We start from the raw sequence: 14,419 nt of genomic DNA on the forward strand, positions 1-14,419 counted from the left end.
AATTTTTTAAAAACCGGGCTGAGGCGAACACCGCCATCCCCTAGAGAGCGGAAAGAACTACAACTACATTTAAAAACCTTACAAAAAGAGTTTTAATAAATTTACCATTATGTATCAGAATAGTTCAATGAATCTGGTTTCCTTGGCTTTATTCAAAATGTATTTTGATATTGTTAGGAATGGCCAGACATGAATAAAATTAAGTTTCAGTTCAAGGTTTTCTTATTCAAATATTATATATTATAAATATTATTAAAAAAATTAAGTTGGGGACGTTAAACCCAATGATGACACACAGCTGGTGGTATTATTGCATTTATTACATTGTGAATACAAGAAGAAATGTTTTCAATTTATATTATTTGTAGTTTGCCTGTTGTGTGACTTTTTATACATTTAGTGATAAAAATGAACAGAAAAGGCAGCCAGACACCATTTTTCTCTGAAATACAACTAAAAGCTTTACGTCTGTATTACTGTACATGCAGCTTTTTATTTGCAGTGATTGGTATGGAAAGCTTTATTACTAGCTGATGATGATATAACTCTATATGCATGCTACATTAAAGAAAGGAAATTTACCAAAGTTTCTAATGCTAGCTGAATGATAAAGTTTTTATTAGTATTTTTCTTATGTTTGTTTGCTTTCTTTTTTTCCCTTTAACTTAATATAAAGTCTAGTAGCAGCAGAAGACTGGAGAATCAAGGACCAATCACCGCAGTTAGGGGGCGGGACTACTTTCTTTCACGTAGTTGAAAAATGTATATTTTTTAAGGTATTGTTTCATGAAAATTGATATTACTGCTATCCTTGTGTGATGCCAAATGTTATAAGTAACTTAAAAGTGGTTTAAAAACTACAGTTATGCAACACAAGAACCGGAAAAGAAAGTCTGAACTCCGAACTTCGGCCAATGAAAGAGAATGCACTGTGCCGGGGGGCGGAGGGTGTTGGAGCTGCTGTTTCAGGTATGTTCACGCTTTAAAAGTTATTTTCTGAAAGGTATGTATCGTCGGCTTTATCGGTTATGATACGTTTCAGACGTTTAGGTTAATCCTAAACTGTGAAACATGAGAGTCTGGGTTGTGAGGAAATCTTTCACATAGCCTAGCATGCTACAGTGGAAGTTAAGAGCGTGCTAGCTGTTAGCTTGTTAGCTAACAATATGGTCGGGCTGCAGGCACGCTAATTTCGCATTCGTAAACAAACCTTTTCGCACACATGTACCGAGACCCTGTACAGTTTATTTCTCATAGTGGCTACGTATTTTTGATGAACTATTAACTTCATAATAGTATAAAAGTCTCAATGATCATATATTTTTTTAATTTGTGTACTATTTCCATTTAAACTTTTTTTTTCTACATAGATTTTCAGTTGATGCTTATGATGATCTTTGTTTTTGACATGGTAACTTGTACGGTACACGAAACATATTCAAGTGATCCCACTTGAATAACTCTAGGCGACCTCTTGCTGTCAGATAATATTTATTGAAGTCATGTAATCAAGTTCCCTTACATTCAATTAATTTTGAGTGCGTCGTGGAACATTTCATTAAACCCTCAAACAAATTCCCACTCAGTAAATATGATTTAATTGGGGTTAGTCATGAAAAAGCTGTGAACGTATTCTCAAATTTGAATGCTTGTAGTTTTAAATTAATAATGAGGTCAAATTAATTGACCACCACCATGAACATCAGTAGCCTGAGGTCAGTGGTAGTAAACTGGACTAGATGTCTCCTTAAGTACACTCAGTGATTGTTTAACACATATTTAAATCACATTTACCTCAGAAATATAGTATATTCACTATATACTATAATTTACAGATCATATACATTTTTAGTCTTATTCAGCTACATGTAAAAAAGAAAATAACCTAATAATAGGAACTGTAAAAGTTTAGACTGAGTCTGCTTTAAAATTAAATGTGAAAAAAAAATCAAATAAAAAACCCACAATCTTAACAGTAAAAGTTTTGATTACAACCACATAAGATTTTTTTTTTTAATTTTTTTTTTACTTTTTTGACGTATACAAAAAACACAAAACAGTTTGAAGACAGAAGAGCTAAGCCAAAGAGATTATATTGATTAAATTTAGCTGTAGGTTAATGTTGGAGTAACTGTATCCACCAGGAATGGTTAATATTTCTAAAATGGCAACAATAAAGCAGCAGGAATAATAATAAAATGACTATATATAGTATATGCAATAATAAGAATAATAAAGATAAATTTACTATTCTTAATACCTTAATAGCCTTGAATTTAATCTTTTCCTAGTAATGCTGAAGAGTGACCGTAGCAAATTCAATCTTGATGTTAGTTTGATTTTTACTTTGCAGCATTTCTGCAGACACTATAACTCAATTTAATCTTCTATAAAAATTAAAATCACATCTCAAAACAGTTTCCAAACAGCTTTTAATGTATGATTATTGTCCTGTTTTATGCTTATTAATGTGCTAATTATTTAAGTTTTTTATCATTTTGTTTGATGTACTTAATGTGCTGTTTGTAATATTACTTGTTTCCTGTAAAGTGTCTAAGTGTTTATAAAAGCACTACACAAACACAATGTATTATTATTATTATTATTATTATTATTATTATTATTATTATTATAAAAGCCGATGTAGAGCTGTTAAACAATTAAAATTGGACAAGAATGTTTTGTAGATAAAGTTTGATAGTTGAATTGATTAAAAGAAAAAAAGTGTAAATAATGTTGTGTACAACTCAACCTGATTGCACTGTGGAATTAAAACTTGGTGTGTACGAAACACCTAAATATATTTAAAAAAGTACAAACTTCATGCGTTACTGTGACAAGCAACCCACCATCTGACGTTTCTTAACTCTCTGAAGTGTTTCTAACCTTCCCCATGATTGTGCCCTCAAAGCTCTTTTTGCTAATAATACGGCTGAGCAGCCGCGTCGCCTCTGGGCTGCACGGCACTGCTGGGGTTGTTGCTCCGCAGTTTGATTGCATAATTGCAGCCAACAGCGTAGTGTGTCAGCCACCATCTCATTGCTTTGCACTTGAATTGAAAATCCCCCCTCAGCTATAAGCCACTCTCCGCTCCGTCGTGCCCGTACAGTAACCGCCTCGCTCTGCGTCCATCTCCCGTCTCTGCTGCTGTTCCCAGGATTCCAGGCTGCCTTTCTTTTTTTCTTTTTCTTTTTCTTGCTTTTAAAGCTGAAAACACACACATCCAATCTGCTCTTTTTTTTGTCTCCGTTCACAGATGGTTCGCAGCCATGAAGGAACACTGATTTAAGGTTTGCCTACTTTGAAGTTTAAGGGAGTTTATTTGGAGAAATCCTGCGTGTTTTTTTTTTTTTTACACTGATTGTGTGTGTGTCGGAGCAGAAAGATGAACGCCAGGAGAAGAGGAGGGAAGCCAAACAGAGGAGGAGGAAGGTTTAACAAACCCAGAGGAGGCGGAGGTGGCGGAGGTGGAAGCCGGAAGGGAGGAGGAGCCGGTCGCTGGGATGACGACGATAACGATTTCAGCCTCAATTTTGGACCCTCTCGCTCCAGCAGGTACTCACGGCATCACTTATCACTTTATCAGCTTTGCCTTCCCTGAACTTCTGTCTCTTCAGACCTGGAAGAGGACGAGGCGGCGGTGGTGGTGGCGGCGGGCGTGGAAGGGGGAGAGATGCGGGACGAGGACGGGGATTTAACGATCGCCGAAGGGACTCGAAGAGCGACAGGAAGCCCCTCCCCAGGTCCCTGGTGAGCACCAGGGTCCCTCTGAAAGCAGGCGACGGCAGCAGGCCCGAGGCGAGCAGCATGCCCTTGCAGAGAATCTTCATGACCAATGAGAACCAAGAACAGCTCAAGGAGTTGCTGCGGGAGCTGCAGACGCAGGATTTTGACGAGCCTTATGAGTGAGCTTACGCTTCTCTTGTTGTTATTGTTATTTTATTTGTTATTAGAAACAAACGTATGACTCTGTTTGCATCAGGGAGTCAGGCTCTGATTATTCAGAAGAAGAGGAATATGATGAGCTGGATCTCCGTGAGGAAGGTCAGTTTTGGGTCACTAACGATGAGCCTGTGGAGCGAGATGAGAGCCCTGCTTATTACCCAGAGGAGGAGGAAGAGGAGGAGGAGGAGGAGGAAGAGAAGGAGCATCCCACACCTGAACCTGTCATCTCCTTATTTGCTGTCGGGAAGCTTTGCAGGTGATCACATCAGAAAGTTTGTTTTAAGGTCAAGCAGGGTTGAAACCTGAAACTCGAGCCGCTTCTGAAATTAACCAGTTTCTATTAAGACTCTGGAAACGTTTGGACTTTAACCAAAGTATTTTTACTCAGTATTTGATTTTCCAAACTTTATTTCTGATATTATCATCTGTGTGTTTTTGTCCTTTTTTCTTCCTTCCTTCTTTTCTTTCATCCCCTTTTCCTTCCTTCTACTAACATCTTTAATTATAAGAATAATAACAGATCCAGGCTTAAGCAGGTTTTCAGTCTTTCATTGAATAATTAGTTGAATTTCCACAACAGAATTAAATTAAAGGTCCCAGTAACATGATGTAGATCTGTTTTTGTCATGTTGGACGCTTTTTTGTTTCAGATCATTTTCCATGAACATCAACATCCTAAAAATGAAAACAGATGCATTCTTATTTATCCAAAGTTCTATGTTGTTCATTTTAAACATAATCAAAATAATGTTTTTTTTTTGTTGTTTTTTTAAGTTACAATTAATTTCCTGCTCTAAACCAGTTTTATTTGTTTTATTATTTATAATAAATTTTTTCATAACATTTTTGCATTCCCTTTTAAAGATACGGCTTCGACAGGGAGAGAAGCAAACAGGCTCTGGAGTCCGGCGGAGGAGAATTCGGAGCGACTTTAGAGCATCTCCTCCTCCAGGTCTTCAGCGAACGCTTTGGACAGAAAGCGGTTTCCCCCGACGGCCTCCAGGGGGTGCCGATGGACGAATGCCTGAACCAGCGTCAGGAGGAAGCCCTGGCGTTGGCCGCCATTTACGGCGACCGTTTCAACGAGCGCATCGCCAACGCCGTGTGGACGGTGTCTCTGGACATCCCCTTCCTCACTGACAAACCGGCCAGAAACAGAGGCGACGCCGCGGGCAAGAGCAGCCGCAGTGTTTGTAAATTCTACCTCAAAGACCGCGGCTGCCGCTTTGGCGACAAATGCCGGTTCAGACACGAGCTTCCGGGTAGAGAGAAGTCCGGGGCGGGCTCCTCGGACCCAAAGGCGCCGAGCCAGCCCGGCTTCACCAGCTACTCTGCTCCTGAGTACGAGCTGGAGGTCCGCTTCCCGAAGGGAAACCGTTACCCTCACGAGGCGCCGATAGTCGCCTTCAGCACCAACGACGAGTCGGTGGCAGCCGCGGGGAGACTCAGTGTCACCGAGAAGCTGTTTGGAGAAGCACTAGCTGCGGCGAAGAGCGGCGAGCCCGTCGTTTACACCCTGATCACCCTCTGCGAGGACGAGCAGTGTATGAAGGAGCTTCTGGCCGTCGGGCATCACAAGTACAGCGCGCCGCCTCCTGTGGTGGCACCACAACCGAATCCTCTCAGCATCGCAAAGAGCAGAACCAGCAGCACCAACAGCAGGAGGGCCGCTCCGCCAGCAACCAAGAAACCCGCAGAAAGTGAGTCATCCAGGTCCGCAGACATCTGACGTCTGTTGTTTTGCTGTTGATACCTGCTCTTCCTTCCAGTAAAAGAGACTGCAGAGGCTGAGGAGCCTGAGGAGGAGGTGGAGGTGGAAGCCGTCCCAGTGGAGGCCGAGAGCTACGTCAACCTGAAGAAGAAGATGGAGAGCAAGCACAGTCAGAAAACTGAGAACCTCCTGCAAGAAAATGGCAAGCTGTGTCGAGACTTCCAGAGAAAACAGGTAGAAAACATCAGAAACTTTACATTGTCCCCTTCGTACAACAATGGCCCAAGTCGTTTTATGCCAAAAAGTGATTTTTTAGAATTTTTTTATCTAAGATATCATTTGGAAAGAAACAGGTGATTTTATTTTGTGCCCAAACCACATTTGCCATAACTGTAGAAAGGTGTCCATTCGTGTACTTTGGTACGGGAGATGATCAGGGCCACGAATAAAAACTGAATTCTGACTTTAATGTCAATATTCTGACCTTTCTTTCTCTAAATTCTGACAGTTTTTTTTTATTTTTCAAATTCTGTTTATTTTTTCTCCAAATTTTGACATGTTTTTCCTTCCAATTTCTGACATTTTTTCTTCAAATTCCAATGAGGTTTTTTTTTTCTCCAAATTTTTACTTTTTTTTTCTTCTCCAAATTCTGACATTTTTTTTCCTCCAAATTCTGACGGTTTTTCTAATTCTGATGTTTTTTTTCCTCCAATTTCTGACATCTTTTTTTCCAAGTTCTATGTTTTTTTCTCTCCAAATTCTGACTTTAAACTCAGATTTCGGACTTTAATCTCAGAAGGCTGAATCTCAGAATTCTGGACTCTAATCCCTAAATCCAATCTCAGAATTCTGAATTTTTTTTCTCAGAATTTTAACTTTTAGACTTGTATTTCTCCTTCATTCCAGTCTTCCAGGCGCTTTAAGTCTATGCTGGAGCAGAGGAGGAACCTCCCGGCTTGGCAGGAGAAAGAGAACATCCTGGATGAATTGGACAGCTGCCAGATTCTGGTGATCAGCGGGATGACCGGGTAAGGCGATGCTCTTCATCTGTCGTGTTTCTGTTCTCTGTGCATTTTTAAAACGTCTCCTTCTTTCCAGGTGCGGTAAGACCACTCAGATTCCTCAGTTCATCCTGGACGCCTCTTTGGCCGGTCCCGCCGGACAGGTGGCCAACATCATCTGCACCCAGCCTCGGCGGATTTCTGCCATCTCTGTGGCTCAGAGAGTCGCACAGGAGCGGGCCGAGTGTCTGGGGAACTCGGTGGGCTACCAGATCCGCCTGGAGAGCGTCAGGGTATGCACACATGCTGGTTTATATTCCATTAGTAAGTGCGTGTGCCGGATTTTAACATTTCATGACGTTTAAAGTCATTTCAAACTCTGATTACATGTAGAGGAAACCCAAATGTGGATACCTTCCGGCGTGCAGAGAAGATAAATCTCTTTCTTTCCTACATTTTCCAGACGTCGGCCACCCGGCTGCTGTACTGCACCACAGGCGTTCTGCTCAGAAGACTGGAGGGCGACGCAGACCTCAGAGGAGTGTCGCACGTTATTGTGGATGAGGTGCATGAGCGGACAGAGGAGAGGTCAGCTTACTGAACTCAGATGAATGTTAAACTCTGTGCAGAGTCTTCGTGTTTCTTTACGTCTTCTGTTGTTGTTTTTTCCTACACAGTGACTTCCTGCTGTTGGTGCTTAAGGACCTTATTACAAAGAGGCAAGACCTGAAGATTATTCTAATGAGTGCCACTCTCAATGCCAACCTCTTCTCAGAGTATTTCTACAACTGTCCTACTATCCATATACCCGGTACGGACTCTGGTCCACAGTGCATAACTTGAATGTGGAACTTTAATGTGTCTAATCTAAATGTTTATCTTCTCCAGGTCGTACATTCCCTGTTGATCAGTTTTTCCTTGAAGATGCCATTGCTAAAACTGGGTAATAATCTTCACTTTTCTTCTAACTAAATAGTCTGGAAAAGCCTAGCATTTGATTTGAGATTTTCCATGTCTGGATGAAATTAAATGTTTGAATTTTCACATTTTACTTTTTATTCCATTTGTCTTCCTTTCTTGGTTTCTGTCTTTGTTTCTTTCTCTGTTTTTCTTTCCATTGTCTTTTACTTTCTCTTTTTTCTGTTGTTTTTCTTTCTCTTTCATTCATTGTCTCTTTTTACTTTCTGTCTGTCTAGCACCTTTTTTTTCTTGTTTTCTGTCTTTTCTTTGCTTTTTGTTTTTCATTTCTGTCTGTCCTTTATTTGTCTGTCTGTATTATCTGTCCATCCATTATTCCATCTGACCTCTGCCACCCAATCCTTTGTTTCATTTATGTCTCCAGCTACGTTATAGAAGATGGCAGCCCTTTCATGCGCTCAGGAAAACAGAGCTCGTCTTCCGCAAGCGGCCGTGGAGGCGTGAGGGACGCGGTGGACGACTTGGGCGACGACGTGTGGAACTTCATGTCTTTCTGCAAGAAAGATTTTGTCAAAGATTCGATCCCAGACCAGCAGCTCGGCCTGCAGGAGCTCACCGTTAGATACAAAGGCGAGTTTAGAAGAAATTGTTCAGCTTCAAGGTTCTGTCAGGGTGTTAATGATCCACTTTGCTCTTACAGACACAAAGAAATCTGTCCTTAAAACTATCGCTGCCATGGACCTGGACAAGATCAACATGGACTTGGTGGAGAGCCTGTTGGAGTGGATAGTGGACGGACAACACAACTACCCACCAGGTCAGAGTTTCTCAGAGCCAGTCAGGACACTTTGTGCTTCTCTTTGTAAAAAGGTGATATTCTTAATATTTTAAACTACTTTTATTGGTTTGATTGCAGGTGCTGTGTTGGTGTTTATGCCAGGCCTCGCTGAGATTAAGATGCTTTACGAGCAGCTGCAATCCAACAGAATATTCAACAACAGACGCACCACCAGGTTTGGGACTTTTATTATAATTTATTTTATTTTTTTTAATGCTTTTTTTTTTTTCTTTTTTAAGTGAGCTTTACAGAAACGGAACATTTACCGACATTAAATCCCGCTGTTTGTGCAGCAAAATAATTTTTGGACGTTTAGTCGGTGGGTGAAATTATTGTCTTTAAGAAAAATGGCAAGAATCCCTTAAAATAAACAGAAATATTTACTTAAAAACTCATTTTCTTTTTTAAGTTAAGCATTTAGAGTAGTACTCAGTTTAAGATGATCGCTTCACTTATTCTAAGGCTTTTTGCACATCCTGTGAATTCACTGTATTACATGATTCTCAGTTTGTAAAAGATCCATGATGTTCAATTTCTGTGTTTGTCGCACGCACGCACGCACACACACACACACACACACACACACACACACCAGATGCGTGGTCTACCCGCTCCACTCCACTCTATCCAATGAGGAGCAGCAGGCCGTCTTCAGCCGTCCCCCCGAGGGCGTCACCAAGATCATCATCTCCACCAACATCGCAGAGACCTCGGTAACCATCGACGACGTAGTTTACGTCATCGACTCTGGAAAGATGAAGGAAAAGAGGTTCGGTTAGATTAGATTAAACAGATGAATCCTTTTTTTTTTTTTTTTTTAAACGGTTTTGAGACGAGTCCTCGTTGCACTGCCTGTTCTCTCAGGTACGATGCTTCCAAGAGCATGGAGAGCCTGGAGGACTCATGGGTGTCCCGGGCCAACGCGCTGCAGAGGAAAGGTCGAGCGGGCCGAGTGGCCTCGGGGGTTTGCTTCCACCTCTTCACCAGCCACTGCTTCCGCCACCAGCTGGCTGAGCAGCAGCTGCCCGAGATCCAGAGAGTTCCCCTGGAGCAGCTCTGCCTCCGGTCCGTCCGTCTGCTTCCCGGTTTTGCTCTTTTGTTAAAGCGGAGTTTTCCAATTCTAACTCGTATTTCCTGCTCTTTCCGTGACAACAGAATTAAGATCCTGGACTTGTTCGCCGAGCAGCAGCTGGAGTCCGTCTTCTCTCGGCTCATTGAGCCGCCGGCCGAGGGGAGCCAAGACGCTGCCAGGCAGCGCCTCCAGGACCTGGGAGCTCTGACCCCGGACGAGAAGCTGACTCCGCTGGGCTACCACCTGGCCTGCCTGCCCGTCGACGTGCGTATCGGGAAACTCATGCTGTTTGGCGCCATCTTCCGCTGCCTCGACCCGGCGCTCACCATCGCAGCCAGTCTGGCCTTTAAATCACCGTTTGTAAGCAGGATTTTCTTTGCGATGTGAATCACAACTACATGGAGCTAATTTGTAATATGAAAAAAACAAAAAAAACAATCCAACATCCTGATTCCTGAAGCCTTTGTGCATTTGGGCCGTTTCCAGGTGTCACCTTGGGATAAGAGAGAGGAAGCCAGTGAGAAGAAACTTGGCTTTGCAGTGGCCAACAGTGACCATCTGGCTTTGTTACAGGCATACAAGGTACTGACTTATTTTCTTTTCTACGAAGTATGAATGGCATTACACAGTCAAATTACCTTTCCCACCATCTGTGTTTTAAATCTGCTGCTTCCGTGTAAAAAAAAAAGCAATCCAGTGTCTTATGATGCAGCAAAAACATAGGATAAAAATATATGGGAATCTGAGTTTTGGAACGGTATAAATTGTGTAACGGATTCTCTCCCTCCTTGGCAGAGTTGGTGCTGCGCTGCAAAGAGCGGTAACCAGGCCGGCTTCCGCTACTGTAGGGAGAACTTCCTGTCCTGGCGCAGTTTACAGGTCAGAAATCACAAACTTCTTAGATAAAAATTTGTGATCGTGTTGTAAAATAAGCTCTTTAAACATCTTAAACTTTGCTCCATATCCAGGAGATCGCCAGCCTGAAGAGGCAGTTTGCAGAGCTGCTGTCAGACATCGGCTTCATTAAGGAGGGATTGAGGGCCAGGGTTATTGAACGCTTATCCTCACAGGGAGCGGATGGTGTTTTGGAGGCTACTGGGCCTGAGGTGAGTCACACACACACACACTGAATCCATCGTTTTGCTTTAAATGTGAAGAACACCTCTTTGAAATCAGTCATATTTTGCTTCCCAGGCCAACCTTAACTCAGAAAACATCCGCCTGATGTCTGCAATGCTGTGCGCAGCTCTCTATCCAAACGTGGTCCAGGTGATTGTCCTTCAATGTCTCCTGCTTCCAATAGTTTTAAAAAAGGTTCTTTCATGAGCTGAAACTCGATGTTTTCGGTCGATCCAGGTTCGAGCTCCTCAGGGGAATTACAAGATGACCAGCAAGGGCGCCATGAAGATGCAACCGAAAGCCAACGAGCTGCGCTTCATGACAAAGAGCGACGGCTGCGTCCACATCCACCCCTCGTCCGTCAACTACACGGTAAGCCTGAGCCGCACGGAACCGCCGAGGTCGGCTCAGACCAAAAAACCAAAAAAAACACGATTCTTTCCACTCACAGGTGCGCCATTACGGCAGCCCCTACCTGGTTTACCACGAGAAGGTGAAGACGAGCCGCGTCTTCATCAGAGACTGCAGCATGGTGTGCGTCTACCCGCTGGTGCTATTCGGAGGCGGTCAGATCAACGTGGAGCTCCACAAAGGGGAGTTCGTCATCTCTCTGGACGACGGCTGGATCCGATTCTCAGCAGCGTCGCATCAGGTCAGACAAACTGTTACGGGTTAAATAAAATAAATAACTTGATCCCAAATTCTTGAGACTACCAACCTGTGTGTGTGTGTGTGTTTTCAGGTGGCTGAGCTGGTGAAGGAGCTGCGCTGGGAGCTGGACCAGCTGCTGGAAGACAAAATCAGGAGCCCGAGCATTGACCTGTGCAGCTGCCCCCGAGGTTCCCGCATCATCCGCATGATCGTCCACCTCATAACCACCCAGTAAGGCCCCGGCGGAGCACCGCACGATCCGTTTACCCTGAAGGGCTAAAACAGGTTGAGCTCTGCTATTGACTGTAATTGAATCTCCAGCTCTATGCAGACGACAAAGTCTTATTTTTGATATCTCGTTTTGTGTATCGATTCCAAACCGTTACCACACACGCACTAAAGCACACGTGCACTTGATGTCAGATGAACTCTTTAAGAGGTCACTGTAGTTGGGGTTGTGTGTCACAACTTGAGCGTTTTCTCGGGTCCATATTGGATTTTTTTTTTTCTTTTTCAATTCTGAAGTGACTGCATGCAAATGTGTATTTATTTGAAATGCATGATTGAGATCCAAGAGCTGTTGCATGGTGTTCAGATAGTTTCCAATATGCTGAATGTATTTTTCTGTTGAAATGATGTCAAAACTACACTTTAACAATGTGAACAGAAGGGCTACAGAGACGGGTCGTGATCTACGCTGCCAAAGAAAGCCGTCATCTTTCAAATGACAAAAACCCCACTTCACAGTGCCCTGCAAATAAAACTGAAAGTAATGCCTGGTTTCAGTATATTCTTTGTCTTAAAATGCAAGTTTTTCTACAAATTTTCACTTCAGTTGATGCATTTTCAATTGTTAAGACTTTGTAATGAGGAGAGAGTGGCGCTGCGAGTTGGGTTGGGAGGTTTGCCGTCTCTTGGGTTCAGTGAAGAAATGTAGAGGTCTGTGAGAAAGGTCAGTCGCTTCATTCAGTCCAGTGTCCGCGGTCTCCATGACAACAGGTTATAAACAGACGGGAGTATCACCATCTCACCATTTGGTTGCCACTCCGAACCGTGCCAAGACAACCACTGGTAAGAATTATTTTAGTTGTTTTTTTTACCTCTATACTTTCAACTTAATTGTCTTATTCTCTTACAGAAATGTAAAATATCTTATGCTATGGTAAAGTATTCAAAGTTAATATTTTAAAAAGCCTACCTGTCAATCATATATTAAGAACAATTACTTTTTATTTTCTTTCTGTAAGCCTAGCAAGTCCAAGAAGCCGAGATCTCACAGCTCCAAGTCTGCCAAGAAGACCTGGTGTCCAAAAACTCAAAAAAAAGAAATCTTCCAAATGCAACAAGATGGAGGTGGACATCCTCAGCCCTGCAGCCATGGAGAATCTCTACTACATATCCCACAATGCACCAGACTGTCTAGAGTTCAGAGGGTTTGGGTGGCCAAATTCCCAAAAGGGAACAAAACAAGAAGACGGATAAGATCTGCCAAACATTACAGGGTTATAGCGCCATCTGTTGAAAGAGCATTTTTAGTGCAAGAGTTGATGCTCAAAGGAATGAGACGATGTTTTAATGTCATTTTCTGTAACTTTATTGTAGGCTTGAGGAATGAGAACAATGTTTGTGAAGGTGTAGCAAAACGTTTGGCAGTTGTTACTAAAAATTCAGAAGGTAGTTAAATTATGTTGTACATCTCAATGCACTTTAAACATTGTCACGCTGCATTATACAAAAAAAAAAAAAAACAAAACAAAAAAACAGGCGACCAGTGCTGGCTGGCAAATCAGACTTTAAAGTGATCCCACCAGTTAGCTGCACTATTCGTTAAATCAAGTTTCTAGGCAATTTACCCAAGGAGGAAAACTCCAATGGGAACAAGGATTTACTACAGAGGAGGGAAACGAATACTGCTTCTGCTTTTACTCATGTCAAATAATCCTGTAGCAAATGCACACACCCCCTGAGCCAATATAACCCTGTGGATAAATAATCTCAGCAGAAGATGTCTCCTCTTCCTTGAAGCACAGTCCAGCTTTGCTCACTCTGGGGGCTTCTTCTTGGCCTCCACATCCTTCTTAAAAGCTTCAATTTTCTTGGCTATGTTGGGTACCTACACGGGTCAGAATCTAGGTTAATATTGGCAACAGAACACTTAAATAGAAATGGCAATTAGCAAATAAGAGAAATGGCATTGGTAAAAAAAAAAATTTCAGTATGAGCAGTCTAGGAATGTCATTTTTAATTAAACAAACAAACATGACTTACTTCATAATTTTGAGCAAGGTACATCCCCACTACATTCCCCAAAGTGAAGCCAGCCTGTAAACAAAGTAGAGCTGTTATTCATTTCCATGTTGGGTCATTCAAAACCCATAGTCGCTGCTTTTGGAGGGTACCTGCTCACGTTACTGTCTACAATAGAAAAATAAAAGACATGATAGAAAACTGTTTTTACACAGAAAGACTTTGTTACATCAACTTTGTAAAGCAAACTAGTAATTGTAGGAGCTTTTTCTTCTTCAGCTCAAGAACATTCATCCTGCGCCGACAAAATTACCAACTGATTCATAAACTGACAATATATCCACTAAACTAGACCTTATTCACAAATGATAATTTAGCTTCAAACGAAAATTAAGTCGTATTAATGGGGTGTCAATTTTTTCACATTTTCAATGTTTTTTATTCCATTTTTTACAATACATACCTAACTTGCTGCCATCTTAAAGTTAATTTACTGCTCTTTCTGATAATCTAAATCTATTTATGGCATACATATTGCTAGTAGCATACATATTTGATGTGCCAAAAATGGAAACAAACTCGTCGCCTCTTAGGTATTTTCTCATGATTGCCTTTGAACTTTTAGCAGATATTTCATTAGCATGTAGCGCTAACAGTTACCATTTAAGCTACTTGGCAAAACTATGGATGTCGTCATGAAAATATAACTCACCAAAAACTGCAACATGATGACTTAAATAAGCTTATTAAAGTTCTGCTCCTGTTACATAAACTTTGTAGTTAAAAGCAGGTCGGCGTTGAAAGGATCCAAACCAGCTAGCTAACGAAGCTAGCCGTCCACCAACAGAAGTGTGCGCATGCGCTTCGGCGTTTTCGTCCTGAGCAGCTGACTTGTAGTCTTTTCCTTTCAGCTGCT

The 14,419-nt window shown here is 41.9% G+C and overlaps 2 protein-coding genes across 2 annotated transcripts; one reads left to right on the plus strand and one right to left on the minus strand.

The window, feature by feature from the left end:
- The first annotated feature begins 767 nt into the window (after positions 1-767).
- On the plus strand, positions 768-12,036 carry dhx57 (DEAH (Asp-Glu-Ala-Asp/His) box polypeptide 57). Its single transcript, XM_008401075.2, has 25 exons — positions 768-969; positions 3,257-3,290; positions 3,382-3,555; positions 3,618-3,905; positions 3,983-4,201; positions 4,810-5,645; positions 5,715-5,890; positions 6,564-6,685; positions 6,756-6,951; positions 7,122-7,246; positions 7,336-7,469; positions 7,547-7,601; positions 8,001-8,206; positions 8,277-8,393; positions 8,493-8,589; positions 9,010-9,183; positions 9,279-9,479; positions 9,570-9,846; positions 9,973-10,068; positions 10,282-10,365; positions 10,455-10,592; positions 10,681-10,755; positions 10,843-10,977; positions 11,057-11,257; positions 11,348-12,036. Exons 3-25 carry the CDS (start codon positions 3,386-3,388, stop codon positions 11,489-11,491), a joined length of 4,266 nt encoding a protein of 1,421 aa, XP_008399297.1. The 5' UTR covers positions 768-969; positions 3,257-3,290; positions 3,382-3,385; the 3' UTR covers positions 11,492-12,036.
- Positions 12,037-12,826: 790 nt separating this feature from the next.
- On the minus strand, positions 12,827-14,356 carry stmp1 (short transmembrane mitochondrial protein 1). Its single transcript, XM_008401074.2, has 3 exons — positions 14,216-14,356; positions 13,525-13,578; positions 12,827-13,369 (listed from the first exon to the last, which is right to left on the minus strand). Exons 1-3 carry the CDS (start codon positions 14,228-14,230, stop codon positions 13,298-13,300), a joined length of 141 nt encoding a protein of 46 aa, XP_008399296.1. The 5' UTR covers positions 14,231-14,356; the 3' UTR covers positions 12,827-13,297.
- Positions 14,357-14,419: the final 63 nt, after the last annotated feature.

This window comes from Poecilia reticulata, linkage group LG23 (assembly GCF_000633615.1).
Source record: "Poecilia reticulata strain Guanapo linkage group LG23, Guppy_female_1.0+MT, whole genome shotgun sequence".
NCBI lineage: Eukaryota > Metazoa > Chordata > Actinopteri > Cyprinodontiformes > Poeciliidae > Poecilia > Poecilia reticulata.